Consider the following 18,079-nt stretch of genomic DNA (forward strand, 5'->3'; position numbering starts at 1 on the left):
CCAAGAGCATATGCATAATGCTGTTCTACCAGCACTGAAAATCTGAGAGCATTAGAAGGTGAAAAACATTGAGTAACAATAACTGAGGTGTTGCTATATTGATGATAGTCATTTAATAACACACTTATTGCTCAATTGTTCGGTTCTACACTTTATTTAATCAAACATATAAACATGCATACATATTCAAAACATTTTCCTATATTAAATTTGTATTCTAGTACTCAATGTTATGGTAGCACTACATGTATTAGATTAATAGATTTAACAAACATATTTCAGATTAATAGATTGTGCTTGTATTGTTTTTTGCAAACTAATTGAATGAATGTCAGTAAAACTATACTGCGAGCTAAAACTAAAAAAATATGATTTCCAGCAAAAGGGCTGTAGACGGGTGGATGGTGAAAAGTGGGTGTATTCAATTACATTTAGGACTCAGTTGAAAAAAAAAAGGTTTTCTTTGGAGTAACATGCAATGACTAATTGTACGCAATTAAACCAGGACCATGTATTAAAAGTAAAAAAGGCATTGTGACATGGTGCTATTTAAAAATTAGATGGGAGGAAATAATTGATTCATTCTCTCGCTAAGTAGGCGTTTTCTTCATAACAGTTCAGCATGTTGCGTTCATATACTGGGTTCATCTGCTTGCCTGTACATAGCTTATATTTTTAATAAACTGTATACCAAATTTGGGCTTTTTATATCACTGTCTTCATCCAGCCATGTTAAGAGTTTTCTATGATGGAGCAAATGCAAGAGTTTCACTAGCGAACGCAAAGTTTATCCAGGGAACGCAAACGTTTCGGAAGAGAACGCCAAAGCTTTGAAAAATATTTTTCCTCCCATCCCATATTTTTTTCCACCACCATGTTCTTTTAGGGGCTCTGTAAAAACGTTTGAGCTCCCCGAGAGACTTTGCGTTTAGGGCCAAGGAATAATAAAACTAATGAAACCATCTTGAGGTTAAAGTTATTATAATGCAAGATTAAACTTGTTAAATTTCAAGAAACTCATTCAATTACGAGAAAAAGTTGTGTTTCCAGAAAAACTGGCTATTACTTTAGGATCGTTGATGGTTGTGCCTCCTTTCTCCATAGATTGAAACGACTGTAACCATCTGTACAGCCATTAATGGAAATGCTGTGAGGTTTTTTAAGTTTAGGTCAGCAGCTATTGAAAATATTGATATATTCTATTTACACTAAATGACAACAGCAGCATTTTTTAGCGATGTGTTACACTGAAAATAGTGATTATATTTACTCTCTGTAAAAGTAGCAGATCTTTGCAATAAGTGTGTAATAGTAATTAGATCAGTGGTGGGCCGTCAGGGCCAGCAAAGCCTTTTCTGCTGGCCTAAACACTAATCAGAATCACTGACTTAGTTTTAATATATTTTCCCATGAATGTGTATTAAATTATTTCCAATAGTCTATTGTCTTCATTTCATAGCTTTGCTCATGGTTACGCTGCTTTCAGTAGTTTATATTTTCATTAGAGCTTTTATCCAATCATATTTCAGCAATCGTGTTGCCAGGGTCAAAGAAATCTGCTTGATAAACCCTTCAGAATCAACAGTGCAGGCGTCTGTAGCTTAAAATCAATGGCAATGAAACAGCACCAGGGCCATATAGGGCAGGCTTACGATAACGTCAGCATTTTCTCGTCTTTTGATTGGATGGTCATACAGCGTACTGGTCAAAGCTAGCAAACAGCATCACTGTAAATCATTGTAGTTTTCACAGTATTATTACTTCTTTTCAAAGGTTTCTTACTGTATATGTTGTGTACACTGCGTTATTGTCGATTTTCAGTGCATTCTGAAAAATATTCGCCTTCTGTAAATCTAAATTAAAACGTATTAAATGACCGTGAAAAACAAAGACACACCTCCTCAGCACCAGCTCTGTGAAAGACTCGTGAAGATGAAAAACCACTAGTATGGTAGGTTAAATTTCATTTTTGACCTTTTTTTTTTATCGCTTTATGCGTTATATTCTGATGTTATTTGCAAGATATAAAGCCAGGTTTAAGTTTTATAGCAATGTTATCTGTACACTCTAAAAAATGCTGGGTTGTTTCAACCCAACTTTGGGTAAAATATGGACTAACCCAACCGTTGGGTTAAATTTGTACATAACATTTTTTATATTTGACCCAAAGTTGGGTTGAAACAACCCAGCATTTTTAGAGTGTAAGGTATAAATACGTTTGAGTTAATAAATGTCTGTAAGAACATCGGGTGGACTATATTTGTGTCTTTTTGTTAGGTTAATGCTTCAGCTATAGATGAGCATAATCTAGTAATAGCATTCATTCTCGCTACATGAGATACCTTTCTGTGATGCAATGCCCTGCTATACTGCATTTCTGTGTAATATTTATGGTTTCTATAGCCGTGGCATCATTATGATGGTATTAAGAGGTGGATTAATTCATGTAGGACGCCACTGAAGGCCTAGGTGTGAAATGCACGGCCCGCCACTGAATTAGATGCTATTTATACTTATGAATAGTGACAGATACTATTTGCACCTCAGTATTGTTGTGCATTAACAGTTTATTCTCAACATTTTATTTTGACTTTGTTTCTCAAAAAACTGCAAGTTTAATACCGCATTATAATGACTTTTATCTCGAGATGGTTTTATTACTGCTTGGCACTAATCCTCTTCCATATTTCAGAGACAACACAAAGGCCTTGAAATATAATTTTGCCTCCCATCAAACTTTTCTAAAGCACTGGTGTACAAGCATTTGAAATGACACACTCATCAAATAAATCTCTAAAACCATAACTAACATGGTTCATGTCCTATACCTAGTTCTAAAACATATAAATACAGTTAAGCTGTATCCTCAAGCATTTTTAATCATCTTTCTTCTCACACACATTTTCGTGGTTTTCGGTTTCAAGAGCTGGTGTAGATTCGTCTGGTTCTGATGAAGATGTTGCCTCGTGTTCTGTGAGATGCATGGCATCAACCAGCTCCGTCTCTAAAGTGGATAATCCCAGATTTACAGAATCTGTATTAAACAACAAAACCCGTAAATCACATTCAGGTCTGTATTTTGCAGGCGTATGTGTAGTTTTGCACCGTTTCTCACCTTTCAGCATCGCTGTTATCTTCTCATTATCCATTGATGTATTGGCTGATTTCTCGGCTGATGTGGGAGTGGATGTGTTTGAGGTTGAGAGGATCAGTGTATCTGAGGTTTGAGGGGTCGGGGAACCATGGGATTGGTTATTGGGGATCTGAGCAGGTGGGGTTGAGGAACGTTCTGTACTTGGAGTTTGATTTTTGGGGGTCGGGGTAGCTCTAGTTTTATTTTGGGGGGTTGTATTAGCCGGGGTTGATGTTAGAGTTGGGGTAACTGGGCTGGGTGTTATGGGAACTGATCTGGTTGAAGGCGTTGTTGAACGATACGTGGGTTCGGGAGTTGTAGGTCCAACAATCACGTTTCCATCTGCGTCGGCCAGATATGACACCACACCAAAATCACCCATGTTTTCGATCACATTCAACTGGCAAGAGCAAGAGGCACAAGTTACGTGGACGTACAAACGCAGTTCTCATATTAATCTGGATTTCTTCTTCATCTGTATTTGGACACTAAACATAATTCATTATACAATGAGAGTGTGAAATTTGGCACGGTAGTGAGGTGATGCGAGTTGATCTTGTATTCTTGTGTGTCTGACCAAAAGTACATGCATACAGAAAGTAGATAAAAATGCATTGCATAATGCAAATAATAATTAATTATAATTTAATTAATAATAATGATAATTTATGCATTTAGCAGACGCTTTTATCCAAAGTGACTTACAGTGCATTCAGGCTATACATGTTTTACCAGTATGTGTGTTCCCTGGGAATTGAACCCACAACCTTTTGCGCTGCTAACGCAATGCTCTACCACTGAGCCACAGGAACAAAAATCTACCTTTATTTCTGTGCAATAATTTTAGTTTTGACATGTTGACATTGAATACTGAATATAATAGTGTTAGTTGCTAATGTTTTGCATTTTTACACTAGTAAACGTACGCTTACCAATTCGTTTTTCATGACTTGAATTTAGAGATGCACCAATAAACAAATCAATGTTTTTTTCATTATGGCATAAATGTGTACTTTTATTATTTGGAATTTAACCCCTCTGTTGTTTTTCAAGCTCATCAGCACTAAAAAAAACTCTTTTGACTTTTGCTTTTCAATGTGGCACAATTTCTACAGTTTGTTAATGTACTAGAAGAGATTTTTGCGCCAGGTGCGTAAAGCCAAAAAAGTCAACGCAAACAAAGAGATCGCTGGCTGCACACTGAATTAAATCCAGACTGGAGAAGTTAATTGTTTTACTTTTTAATTCACTTGCACTGTGCACGTTTTGCACTATGTAGTTAATATAAATACTATATAAATAAAACTTATTTTTGCTAGACCTTCTCCACTCTGGATTTAATTCAGTGTGAATCCAGCACAGGTTGTTAATGAAAATAAGGTAACGCTTTATTTTTCAGTGTCCTTGTTGCATGTTGCATGTACTTACTATATTAATAAGAGTAAATTATGCATAATTACATGCAACTAAGCCTAAACCAAACCCTAACCATATAGTAATCACATGTTGTTGTTGTCACTTAAATATATAACTACACTGCAATAAGGACACCTTAAAATAAAGCATGTAGTATTGTTCCAATACTGCATTAAAATGGTGCATATTTACCATTTCTTCTGAACATTTGACTGGGTAATGAAAAACTATTTATGAACTGTTTTGTGAGAGTGTGCATGTTAACTCTGAAGTTGAGGGTGAAGTTAGAGACGGTGTTCAGGTTGGTTGCAGACGACGGGGCATCTGCGGTCTCAGATGCAGAATTCGGGAAGGAGGGATGTGCATGATGAGGAAAGTGTGGAGACAAAAACAAGGGACACACAGAGGAGGGAGTCGAGAGAATATGCGCTCCATTTATTGGAAATAACAGAGGAAGTCATCATTATCTGTGAGGTCAAAGAGGAAGTGAAGACATAACTGCTGTCACAATGGGATCGTGCATGCAGTGATTCATTAGAAATGTGAAACATTATAGAGAACCCACAGAAAGCTTACAGCAGGGGCATGGATTCATTTAAACACCATTTAAAGATTTCTTTACAGCATTGATTGTAATATGGACTATTTGATGTTTACTTGTGAATCTAAGCCCCTGCTTTTCAGGACTGAGTAATGATAAGCTATACAGAAATGGAGCGTCCATTTGTCCCTCAATTCAAAAGTGTCAATCTTTCATGCACTTCAGTGCACCTGTTTCTTCTCAGTAAAACTACACACTCTCAACACAACCTGGAGTCAAACTGCATTCATTCTCTAATCTGGGCTTTAAACTATTTTACTAACACCATGATGGAGAAAACGGTCAAGTAAGCAATGCAAGCTCTATCCAGAAAAATATCTGTTTCCAATTATAGCACTACTTTGACATTGATGGATTAAAACTTGGACCAACTCTTTTCAATCTGCAACCAAGATATTAGCACCATGGTCTATCGGTCAAACGTTTCAGCGTGTCATCTAAATCTTGCAGAATTTTTTTTTTGTAATTTAGTTTTGCATAATCATAATGTTTATTTTTTTCTGTTTGGTTGGTTTTATTTTTTCTTGCCGGGTTCCTCGTCTGGGATGAAGACACTTACGGTGAAGTCGCCGCTCTCCGTGCCGTACTTGTTCTTTACCAGGATGCTGTACTTGCCGGAATCAGACGTATTGATGCTGGTGATGGTGAAACTGGCAAACTTGCCCGACTCAAACTTCAGAATGTAGTGATCGTTGGAAACCATCTCGCGCTCATTCTTTAGCCAGGTGACCTCGGGTACGGGTTCGCCCCAGATATTGCAGGTCAGGTTCAGACACTACGAGAGAGGAGTGAAGTTTTGTTATTGACAGTTTTGTTATTTTGGTGTCATTTTTGTCTTTTCAAGCCATACAGAGAAGCATGTACACTACCTTGCCCTCTTGAATGGTCACAACATCAGGCAGACCACCTGCCACACGCGCACGATCTATAAAAAACAAGAATTAGACGATTTCCAATATCTGCAGAAGATACAAATGCAGTGAAGGCTTAAGCATGTATTTCTGCCTTCATCTACTCACTTCTCTCTGCAATAGCTGCAGCCCTGAGGAAAACAAAATTGAAGATGGGAAAAGATCGTATCATTAGTTATTCAACCGCTCGAGCTGAATAGTATCTGTCACAAATCATTTTTGGTGCTTACTTGAGTCTTTGAAACTCAGCAAATGCATCGTCAAATGCTGAAAATATAAAAGTTCAATTTAAATGCACGATCATAAACATTCCGTTTCAACTGAGCAACCTAATTAAACAGCATTTTAAGTATTTTAATTCGTTTTTCCTCATATAAAATTTACGTAAAAATACATATATGAATAGTATTTCTTAAAATCCTACACTCCTATGAGTATAGCCTAAAACCTGTTTTTATTTACATGGAGCTGCGCTGCTCATTGGAACCACAGTTTTAAGGTCACATAACCAGACCAATATATTGGCTTCATATCAGTAATCTCCTATTATCAGACATTTAATAAATGAATCCTGATTGATTGCAAATGGCACATTTCTACAATACAGAGAGCATCTCGGCCGTATGGTTTGACTTCAATCTGCTGTTTGCTGCACTTATTGTGAAAAATATTACTGAACAATATCCAAGAAGTGCTCTTTATCATAATTTTAGAAAGAGAGCTTATTATGGAAATAATAATAATTTAAAAGAATACACTTATGCTTGAGCTGAATGTAACATTTTCAGAAACTTAACCGCATGTTAATGACAATTCAGTGAAAATGTATTATAGTTTACATTTTTATTAAATGCAATTAGCTGAACTTTAGAGTGATTTTGACCCACTTAAGTACTTACTTCTATTGTCTTCGAAAGTACTGCCGAATGTACAGACAAGATTTTATGATAAACTAAAATATTCTCTAAGGTAATTTCTATTGAAACTTGTATGTCATGTATTTAAATATATTGGTAATTACACATTACAAATGGTAAACATGCAATTTAACTTAATATTAAATTTAATACCAAAGTACTTTATATGTGCTTTAGTATGTTAGTCACACATCATATAAGTGTACTTTAAAACATTACAAAAGATTATCAAAACGATTTACAGTTTTTGTAATAATTTGACATTTTTACAAAGTGTACTTTTTAAAAGTGTACTTAAATATGCAAAGAAACAGTAATGAAAGTGTCTGTGTTAAAAGTGGCCTTTTATTTCATTATTATATTATATTATTTGCAAATATAGTTTTAAAAAAAAATATCCGGTTGCACTTTATTTTACAGTATGTGTACTTCCATGTACTTACAGTGCACTTATAGTGTAAGAAAGCACTGGTAATATAAGGTAAGTACATGAGGTAGGGTTAGGTTTAGGGGTAGGTTCAGGGTTAGTACCTAGTTATTGTAATTACTATAATAAGTACATAGTAGTACACTACAAGTGCACATTCAGTACAGATAAGTGCACTTATTTTTCACAAACGGAGATCCCATCACAACTAAAGTAAACCACAATGAGATTTTTGCCCGCTGTGGCCACGGACAGGGTTTTTTAAAATTTTGGTCCAAGTGCTCTCATTTTTTCAGAGGAGAACGGATCTGACTGTTGCAGTTCGACGTTTAGTCGCAGTCGTAATATAATGAAGGCAGCAGGCAGCAAGGCAGGTCACTAGGTTTGGAGCATGTTTCTTCACCTTGTCCAGCCAGTTCCACAGTTCTGCGCAAGCCTCCTTTCCCATCGAAGAACTCAATGGCGTATTTGCCTTTATCTTTCTCTGTGGGTTCAGAGATCTGCAGCCACAGCTGCTCTCCCACCACACCGCTCTTAATGCGCTCGGTGAATGCGATCGCAGCGTCCCTTTAATAAAACGCACACACACACACACACACACACATACACACACACACACTACAGTGAACACAAGTTGTAGCTTTTCAAGTCTTGGTACTGAGAAAGTAATAATGTTGGTTTGTGAAAGCCCATATGCTGATGTTATACTTAACATGTATTTATACTGTATGTTGCTTATGCTATATATATATATATATACATATATACAGTGGGGAAAAAAAGTATTTAGTCAGCCACCAATTGTGCAAGTTCTCCCACTTAAAAAGATGAGAGAGGCTGTAATTTTCATCATAGGTATACCTCAACTATGAGAGACAAAATGAGAAAAAAAATCCAGAAAGTCACATTGTAGGATTTTTTAAGAATTTATTTGCAAATTATGGTGGATTCAGTTCATTAAAAAAAATGAACTGAAAAAAAATTCCTGACAATTTAGTACGTAAAACATGGCCACGATTGAACTAAAATGAAGGAACGAAAGAGTAAAATGTGCATGTGACTCGTGAGAATGATACAGTGTATTTTTCTGCATGTCATGTGTGGGGCTCTGTAGTTTAGACATTTTCCAGATTTCCATAAAGTCTTGAGGCTAAGCTTTCTAACTAAACTAAACAATCACATATTTATAGCTGTATATTAAACTTCAGATATGCTTGTCAAATTTGCTCTCTGAAAATATCCTTAATGCTAGAAACAAGTCATGCATGCTTAAAGGGTTAGTTCACCCAAAAATGAAAATTAGCCCATAAATTACTCACCCCCGAGGCATCCTAGGTGTATATGACTTTCTTCTCTTTCTTCTCCGAATCCAGTCGGAGTTATATTAAAAATGGTGTATATTGCAAGTTAAATAAAAAGTGCCCATCCATAAAAAAAAATTGCCTCACACGGCTCCGAGTGGTGAACAAATGCCTTCTGTAGCGAATCAATGCGTTTTTTTGTAAGAAAAATAACATTATTCAAAACGTAATAATCACTTTAATGTAGCTTGCGCCAACAGTCCTACACGGAAGCAGCTCCAGCAAGTCATATACACCTTGAGGGTGAGTAATTTATGGACTAATTAAGAGAAACATTTCTTAAAGGGACAGTTCACCCAAAAATTAATTCATTTACTCACCCTCAGTCTGTTCCAAACCTGTATGAGTTTCTTTCTGATGAGTTAAATTGTCATTTTGGTGAACTGTCCCTTTAAACACAGTCACATGCTCTTACTTGTGATGCCAGGTGACATGCAGCTCGTCGTTGTAGTAGCTGACGAAGGTGTAAAGCCTGATTCCCTCCTCTGTGCTCTGGATCTTCAGTGGAGTGGAGGAGTTCGCTGGACAGAAAGAACGTCAACATTGCTCACATGCTGCTAAAACTATGTTGAAATGTAAAGATATACTGTGAGTGTGAAGATTAATTGTGATCAGTCTGAAGTGGCTGGGGTATATTTGTAGCAATAGCCAACAATACATTGTATGGGTCAAAATTATTGATTTTTCTTTTATGCCAAAAATCATTAGGATATTACGTAAAGATCATGTTCCATGAAAATATTTTGTAAATTTTCTACAGTGAATATATCAAAACTTAATTTTTGATTAGTAATATGCATTGCTAAGAACTTCATTTGGACAACTTTAAAGATGATTTTCTCAATATTTAGATTTTTTTGCACCCTCAGATTCCAGATTTTCAAATAGTTGTATCTCGGCCAAATATGTCCTATCCTAACAAACCATACATCAATGGAAAGCTTATTTATTCAACTTTCAGATCATGTATACATTTCAATTTAAAAAAATTTACCCTTATGACTGATTTAGATTTTGTGGTCCAGGGTCACAATTTACAACTAATTTTGGTTTGAAAATGATGTTGTAAATCTTACCAATAACACTGAAAACCTGGTTCATCAGGTCTTTGAATCCTGAAAAACAGATGATAGAAAATCCTTTTTAAAAGATCAATTATGATGAGACATATATTTATGTAGCGATTGTTGTAGGGAGCTGAGAGTATAAGTGTTAAGGGACAATTTATATGTAAAATATATAGCATGGCATTAAAATTGCACAAAAAAATGCTGAGTTAAATACAACACAGTGCTGGGTAAAATAGGGACCCCAGCGACTTAAGACCCAGGGTCACATATGTTTGTGATTTATATGTTAATATATATGTAAAAAAAGTCATTTGGCTGAATTCAAGACTGTGTATTAATACCCATACTTTATATTATATTGTAAAACATTAAACAAGTGTTTATATCATTGTATTGTATGTTATAATCTACTTGCTATAAAAATAAGACTAGAATAGAATAGTGACCACATTATAAATTTTTTTTGTAAAACATCTGACATTTAATGCACACTATGTATTTCAACAGGCTGCATACTTTTATTATCCGTCTTTTTGTAACACGTTTATTCCTGTAAAAAAAAAAAACTGTGGCCATGAATTTAGAAATCATTGAGCATGATTTATTAATTCATTCCCATGATTTAATTACAACAAAGCAATGGTTTAACTAAAACCAAGGAAATAAGGAATACAATGTAACTAGTGGGAATGACTTTTTTTCACGTTATGTGCAGGGCTTTGATATTTTTAAGGTCTGGGGACAGTTATACTAGTTAATATTTGCAGGATTTTCAGTGTTTGTATTGCCTGTGCAAATTTTTTAAAGGAGGAAAGTCATATATAATAGCAATACCAATGAACATTTTATGTTTTTTTAGTTAATAATTAACTAAACATCTCTCCTTAATATTTAAATGCTTGTGGAGGCCATATTTGTCAGCAGGTATATTGTTGACCATGTTTTCAATGTCTGGATAACTTTGAGAAATGCTGCTCACCTGAGCGATCTCCAAAGTCAACACTCCTTCAGAGAAATCCAGTTTCTCATTGACCTTAATCTCTCGTCCATCCTTATACCACAGCGCCACAGAGTCTTTCTTCATATTAGCAACCTGCATCACATGTTAATATGTCACTAATAAAGAAACCGGCAGCATTAGAGTTGAAGTGGAGTGTTTAATCAGAGAGACGGCTCACCTTACACTTCAGTCTCACGCAGCACTCAGGTGTGACTTCATAACCGAGATACTCCACGAAGTGTGGACCTTACGGAGCACGAACGGCACGATTAATGTACAAACACAGTGGGTATACAGTATTTTTTAAATAATACTGCACATATCATACCTTGCTTTCTAATCCATTCTTTTTTCTGGAACTCTGATTCCTTCTGTAACTGCTTGAACACTGAAGGAAATGAGATGGTGTTATTGGTACACACGCTATACATGAGATGCATATATGTATATGGACTTTTAGATGTACCATCTCCGATCAGCACTAGACTGGACTGGTTAGTGGCTTTGCCGTCTTGAAGCTGGAAAGTGAACGTTCCCTCGTCCTCTTTGCCCAGAGACTCCATGAACATCTCAATGATGCCAGTATTTTTATCAAAGTTCATCTTGTATTTCTACAACACAGAGTAAGTGTTAATGCAGAAGCAAGCCAAAGGACTATTTCCAGTCAACGGCATGTATAATGCTTCATGCGCTGCATGTTTGTTTCTGTGTTCCTCTAACCTCTCCCTGGTGGACCACATTGTCATTGAACACATATTCAACTTTTCCATTGGCAGAGATCTTCTCAGCCTGCAACCAGAAGCGAACTCTGCCCTTCTCCAGCAGCTCCACGGCCAGCTCTGTCTTCAGAGGGATGACTGGAGAGGAGGAGCGAAAAAGTTTTGAAAACATTAAGTCTGTCCTGAATAATATCCTTTGTTTTGGAGACCTATGGCAGGATGGGAGTTGTACTGAACCTTGATACGTGTGCTCTGTTTTTGTGTTGAAACGCAATGTCGTAACCAGGCATGATGCAATCGATAAACTGGCAAGCAATACATCTTTCATGCTGAACAAGCTTTTGTCTTAACCAAGGATAAGTGTCATGTGGCACAACATTTTGTCGCTCTTGTCAATCTCATTTGTAAAATCCTACATCACAGAGCTGTATTCTAAATGTAGGAAATTTGTTATTTTTTCATTTCACACATTAATTTGCTTTTGTTTATAGAACACAACAATTAGTGGTTAGTACACTATTTAATAGAACTACTCTTGTGAAAAATGAGTGTTTAATTGTGCAAATAAACAAAAAAAACTGCACTTACAGTGCCTTGCGAATGTATTCATACCCCTTCATTTTTTTCAGTTGCTGCCTTATGTTAAACTGCTTTAAATTACTTTTTTCCCACATCAATCTACACTCCATACACCATAATGGTAAAGCAAAAAACAGGTTTTCACATCTTTGCAAATTTATTAAAAATAAAAAACTTAAATGATTCCATTGCATAAGTATTCATACCCTTATTTGGGACAGTTGAAATTTAGCTCAGGAGCATTCAAATCGCTTGTAGATGTCACTACACTTCGAGTGAAGTTAACCTGTGGCAAATTCAATTGAATGGGCATGATTTGGAAAGGCACACACATCTTAATCAACAGCTGATAATGCATATCAAAGCAAAAACCAAGCCCTGAGGTCAAAATAACTGCATGTAGAGCTCAGAAATAGGTTTGTGTCAAGCCACACATCTGGGGAAGAGTTCAGAAAAAAAAAATTTCTGCTTCATTTAAGGGTCTCTGTTACCCTTAATGGAAGAAGTTTGAAACAACCTGGACTCTTCCTACAGCGGGCCTCCTGACCAAACTGAGCAACTGATGGAGAAGGGCTTTGGTTAGTGTGGTGACCAAGAACCTGATGGTCACTCTAGTTGAGCTCCATGATCATATGTGGCCCTGGACCACAAAACCAGTCATACAGGTCAATTTCAACTCAACCAGTCATCATCTACAGCAAAATAAATAAGCTTTCCATTGATGTATGGTTTGTTAGGATGGGATAATATTTGGCCCGAGATACAACTACTGTATTTGAAAATCTGGAATCTGAGGGTGCAAAAAAATTTAAATACTGAGAAAATCTCCTTTAAAGTTGTCCAAATTAAGTTCTTAGCAATGAATATTACTAATCAAAAATTAAGTTTTGATATATTTACGGTAGGAAATTTACAAAATACCTTCATGGAACATGATCTTTACTTAACATCCTAATGATTTTTGGCATAAAATAATATTTTGTGCTCCAGGGTCACATATAAACCATGTATGCCACGTATGTACGCGGATACGCTGTTTACGTTCAGATCAAAGCGTAAACAACATAAACAGTGTATCCGCGTACGGTGCTGCTCACATATGTTGTTTACGTATGTGATACTCTCCAAAATGGTGCTATAGGGTGACGCGGAGGAGACGAATTGTTTGAATAAAGTCGTTATTTTTGTTTGCGCACAAAAAATAATTCTCATTGCTTCGTAAAATTACGGTTGAACCCCTGATGTCGCATGGATTATTTTAACGATGTCCCTGCTACGTTTCTGTGCCTTGATCGTGTTAGGACCCTTGCTGTCTGTGGGAGGATCAGAAAGCTCTCGCATTTCATCAAAAATATCTTAAATTGTGTTCCGAATGATGAACGAAGGTCTTACGGGTTTGGAACGACATGAGGGTGAGTAATGATATAATTTTCATTTTTGGGTGAACTATCCCTTTAAGTGTATTACTTTAAAGTAATATAAAGCATTATTTCCACAAAAAGTACTTTTACAAGTATGCTAAAGCATACAGGATTGAGCAAGTGCTCACACATTCAAAATGAAGTTAATGAAATGTTTCAAGAGTGCATGTGATGTGATGGTTACTCACTGGGGAATTTGTGGTCGTGGCTGATCTTCAGGAGTTCTTTTAGAGCTGCGAGGAACAGGACAGAGAAAGGATCAGAATCAATAACCAGTGTTAACTTGGTGAATTCAAACATATAAAAATGAAAAAGGTCAATGAACTCACTTTCCTCAGAGAGTGTGTAGCTGGCAGAGACTCCATCAGTGTGTGTCACGAAACAAGAGTAGATACCCAGGTCTTCTTCTGAAGGTGTTTTAAAGATGGCTTTGGACCTACAGACCAGTATCGAAGAATTACTGCAAGATGATCCCATGCTAATCTTTTTCTTGAAATGTGATGAAATTGTTTGCTACATTTAATAAATAATATATTTTTGTAAATATCGAGCCCAAGAGACTTTTAAATATGATTGATTAGAAGGTATACAAGTTAAATACCAACAATACAATATTTTCAAACCCTCATCTTTGAAACAAAAATTAAGATATTTTTAATATTCTCTCATGATTTTGTCCATCCATAAAAAGTCAATTAACAAACAGAAGCTCAAATGTGCATGCAGAACTAGGTTTGTTCTCACATGTCATGCAAGCATATTTGAGCCATAGTTATGCTCAACTGACCAAATTTGATGTGCTCTTTGTATGTGAATTTATCAATATTTATATGTGAATAAAAGCATGTTCATCATACAAACCAACCGTGTCTCTTCAGAAGACTTGGATTAAACTGCTCGATTCATTTGGATTACTTTTAAGATGTCTTTATGTACTTTTTGAAGCTTGAAAATGTTGACTACCTAGACTTTCAATGGATGCACAAAAATGAATATTAAAGTAATAGTTCACCCAAAAATTAAATTTTGCTGTTAAAAATCATCTTAATGACAGATTTGTTTCTTACAAACACGCAACTTTTTGCTTCTCAAGACTTGAATTGATGGACTGGACTGGTGTGGATTATTGTGATGTTTTTATCAGCTATTGGGACTCTCATTCTGACGGCACCCATTCACTGCAGAGCATCCATTGCTGAGCAAGTCATGCAATACTATATTTCTCTAAATCTGTTCTGATGAAGAAACCAACTAATCTAAATCTTGAATGGCCTGAACGTGAGTACATTTTAGCAAATTTTTGGGTGAGCTATTACTTTAAAAAGGCAGCAGGTAGATGCTATTTACACTACATGCAAATAGCAATGGATTCTATTTACACTGTAAGGAGTATTTTCTTTGCAGTAATAATAGTTAGATGCTATCTAGTGCAAATAGTGGCAGATATCTGCACCTCAGTATTGTAGTGCATTATAAAACATTATAAAACGGATAGTCCTTGATTCTGATTGGCTGAGCCGCGTTCGAAGCTGTTGTAAATTACTCTACAAACATACACCTTTGTTTACTTCTGTGTGTTATTAACATCATGACACTTTATTTGCTCTGTTTTATTTTTGCGAAACCTTACTACGTATATGGAATAACCGTTTTATAAAAGCAATAAGCCCTGTGAAGCCGTGGTTATAAACTCATTGTAAACCACGGCTTCTTGGGGCTTATTGCTGTAGTATGCAATAATAATGTATTGAGCATAAATTAGAATGTTAAAATTATTAAATGGATGCAGCTTTGGGACACAGCCCTCCCTACACCTACCCTAACCCTAATCAATAAACACCCGTGAGGCACGTTATTTTCAATTCAATTATTTCCTTCATTTTTATAAGAATAAAGGTCTTATGTGTTTGGTACAACATGAGGGTGGTAATGACACAGTTTTCATTTTTGGTTGAACTAACCCTTGAAAACGTTATTTTAAATATTAATAATTTAACAAAGCTCATTATTAGCACATACGCACTTACTTGCTACCCTTGGTCTCTATGGTCATGCGTTCAAGTTCTGCCATTTCCACGTAGTTCTTGGACCAGACGAATTTGGAGTCAGCGGTGAGGTTAGAGCACTCAAAATTCAGTGAAATGACGCCATCATCGTCAACATTCACAACTATCTCAGTTGTACCTGTGAGAAAGAAATAGCTTGTTGGCGTTTGTCGAGAGTCGTTAAGTCTTGGTGACTCCTCACTTCCTAAAGCACCCACTGTAACGATTACGTCTTTGTGTTGTTTTGTTCTTTCCTGTTTACTCTGATATAGCCGCATATGGTTTTGTTCAACATATACTCTGAATCAAGTTCAGCATGGTCTGCTTCAACTTAAAGTCAACCGTATTTACAATCCTTTTCACTACTGTAATAATCGATTTCTCAGAAGGAAACAGGATATTCAATGGAAAAATGGCAGAACTGATATTATCCATCAGGAATTGTTTGGGTCATGAAAAGTAGTCTCTATACAACCTGTGTTTGGAGGATAGGTTTTCTTTTCATTTCAAGTTATTTGAAGAAAGATAATGAAGACAAAAGTATGAATTGCACACATGAAGATAAGGAACAAGTATTTTTAATTTCACATTAATTTAAGTTTATGTGCCATAGCTATTTAGTACAATAATATGTTATTTGAGAAATTCTGGTTTAGTGCAGTTTAGTACCTGGCTTAGTCACGGCCTCAACCGGTTCTGTAGAATCTGATACTTTTCCTACGCCAGCCTTATTCTGAGCGCGCACACGGAAAACATACGATTCCCCCTCCTTTAGATCCTTGATCTAGAACAACAGAAACAACATACCATAAACCTACCCTTGTGAAAAAAGAAGTGAACTTAATTGTATTTAATGTGAACTTTTAGTGTACTTAAAATATTAAAAGTACATTTAAAATTTTTATTTTTTACATTACTTGCAGATAATATAATATTAATGAAATAAAAGGCCACTGGAGTGACTTAAAGAGAGACACTTTCATGACTGTTTCTTAACACACTTAAGTACACTTTTAAAAAATGCACTTTATAATAATGTCAAATTAAAAGTTGTAAAGTACATTTTGAGTCATTGTGTTTTAATAATCTTTGTTGTGCTTATTTTGACATACTAAAGCACATGTAAAGGTTAAGGTTAATGTATTTTAAATGTACTAAATTACAAATGTGTAATTTCAAATATATTTAAATACATGACACACGTTTCAATAGAAATGATATTAAAGTACATTTTAGTTTACTATAAATGATTGTCAGTACATTCACTACACTTTAACCATATTTCAAAGACAACCAAAGTAATTATGACATTACATATACCCCTGGTTTCACAGACAAGGCTTAAACCTAGTCCCAGACTAAAATGTAAATCTAAGTTGTTTCAACAGAAATAAACTTGCACTGACTGATATTTAAAATATGTCAGTGCTTTTGTTTTGTCTCAAGATGCACACCAGTAATGTTTTCTAAGGCACCTTTATAAAAACTACTTGAATGTCCTAATTGACCTATTGCCTAATCCTGGTTTAACCTAAGCCCTCTCTATGAAACCAGGCCATAAAGATGTACTTAAATCCTACTTAAGTGGGCAGAAAACACTCTAAATTTGAGCTAACTGCATTTAATATAAATTTTAACTATAATACATTTGTATTTAATTGCAATGCAACTAAGTGTCCTAAAACATTGCATTCAGTTCACACTTAAGTATATTCTTAAATACACTATATTACTGAAAAATAATTGAACTGAATTTTCTAAAGAGTACTTTTTTCTCAAGGGTATGCCAATGTCACAACCCTTAACAAGCCAATTCCACTGCCCCTTGATTTCTACATGCATACAAACCTTCATGAATGTCTTGTCAGTAGCTTTCTCATTGACTCCTCTCCACATCTCAAAGTCTGCTTCAGCCTCTTTGATATCAATGTAGTATCCATTGATAGGATCACGACCCTGGTAGACAGGCGGTTTCCAGAGCAAGACCAGAGAGTCCTTACGAATCTCCTGCACTTGGAGGTCATGAGGTGGTCCTAAAAACAGGGTTTTAGTTTAGAGCATTTCAGACAGAGCCGATGTGATGAATAAAGTGAAAATGTGCTTTAAGTACATTAAGCAATACTGGATGAGTCTTAATTTTTTAGATTGTTATTTGATTGAAGTTAAATATCATATGAACCCTACTTCCAGAACTCTGAAGCATGTGCTTTAAAACTACAGTGTATTTTATTCTATTGGAATTATAACAATCATGGGAAATTTATGTTCTAATAGGTCTAGTTTTTATTTAGCTTTTGTTGGAGTATATAGGATCTTTAAGGATAAGTTACAAATTTTTGACTGAGGACTACAGATTATCAGTGTGCTCAGTATCTTAATTGTATTTAATGTTCAGTATGCTGAATTGTATTTAATGTGCACTTGTAGTTTACTTAAAATCTTATATATATATATATATATATATATATATATATATATA

The 18,079-nt window shown here is 35.5% G+C and overlaps 1 protein-coding gene across 1 annotated transcript in view; it reads right to left on the bottom strand.

Moving 5' to 3' along the window:
- Nucleotides 1-4,970: 4,970 nt before the first annotated feature.
- The window catches only part of myom1b (myomesin 1b), a 43,930-nt gene continuing 30,821 nt past the window's right edge, over nt 4,971-18,079 (bottom strand). Inside the window, exons 21-37 of the mRNA XM_016293201.1 lie at nt 17,449-17,633; nt 16,270-16,384; nt 15,583-15,739; nt 13,885-13,991; nt 13,744-13,788; nt 11,557-11,693; nt 11,303-11,447; nt 11,165-11,224; nt 11,015-11,082; nt 10,797-10,929; nt 9,843-9,881; nt 9,182-9,287; nt 7,809-7,972; nt 6,292-6,328; nt 6,170-6,192; nt 6,020-6,075; nt 4,971-5,925 (exon numbers count right to left, since the gene is read on the bottom strand). Of these exons, the coding sequence (XP_016148687.1) occupies nt 5,665-5,925; nt 6,020-6,075; nt 6,170-6,192; nt 6,292-6,328; nt 7,809-7,972; nt 9,182-9,287; nt 9,843-9,881; nt 10,797-10,929; nt 11,015-11,082; nt 11,165-11,224; nt 11,303-11,447; nt 11,557-11,693; nt 13,744-13,788; nt 13,885-13,991; nt 15,583-15,739; nt 16,270-16,384; nt 17,449-17,633 (1,838 nt within the window). The 3' untranslated portion in view covers nt 4,971-5,664. The remainder of the gene's footprint in view (nt 5,926-6,019; nt 6,076-6,169; nt 6,193-6,291; nt 6,329-7,808; nt 7,973-9,181; nt 9,288-9,842; nt 9,882-10,796; nt 10,930-11,014; nt 11,083-11,164; nt 11,225-11,302; nt 11,448-11,556; nt 11,694-13,743; nt 13,789-13,884; nt 13,992-15,582; nt 15,740-16,269; nt 16,385-17,448; nt 17,634-18,079) is intronic.

Source organism: Sinocyclocheilus grahami, unplaced genomic scaffold (assembly GCF_001515645.1).
Source record: "Sinocyclocheilus grahami isolate Dianchi unplaced genomic scaffold, SAMN03320097.WGS_v1.1 scaffold300.1, whole genome shotgun sequence".
Taxonomy (NCBI): Eukaryota; Metazoa; Chordata; class Actinopteri; order Cypriniformes; family Cyprinidae; genus Sinocyclocheilus; species Sinocyclocheilus grahami.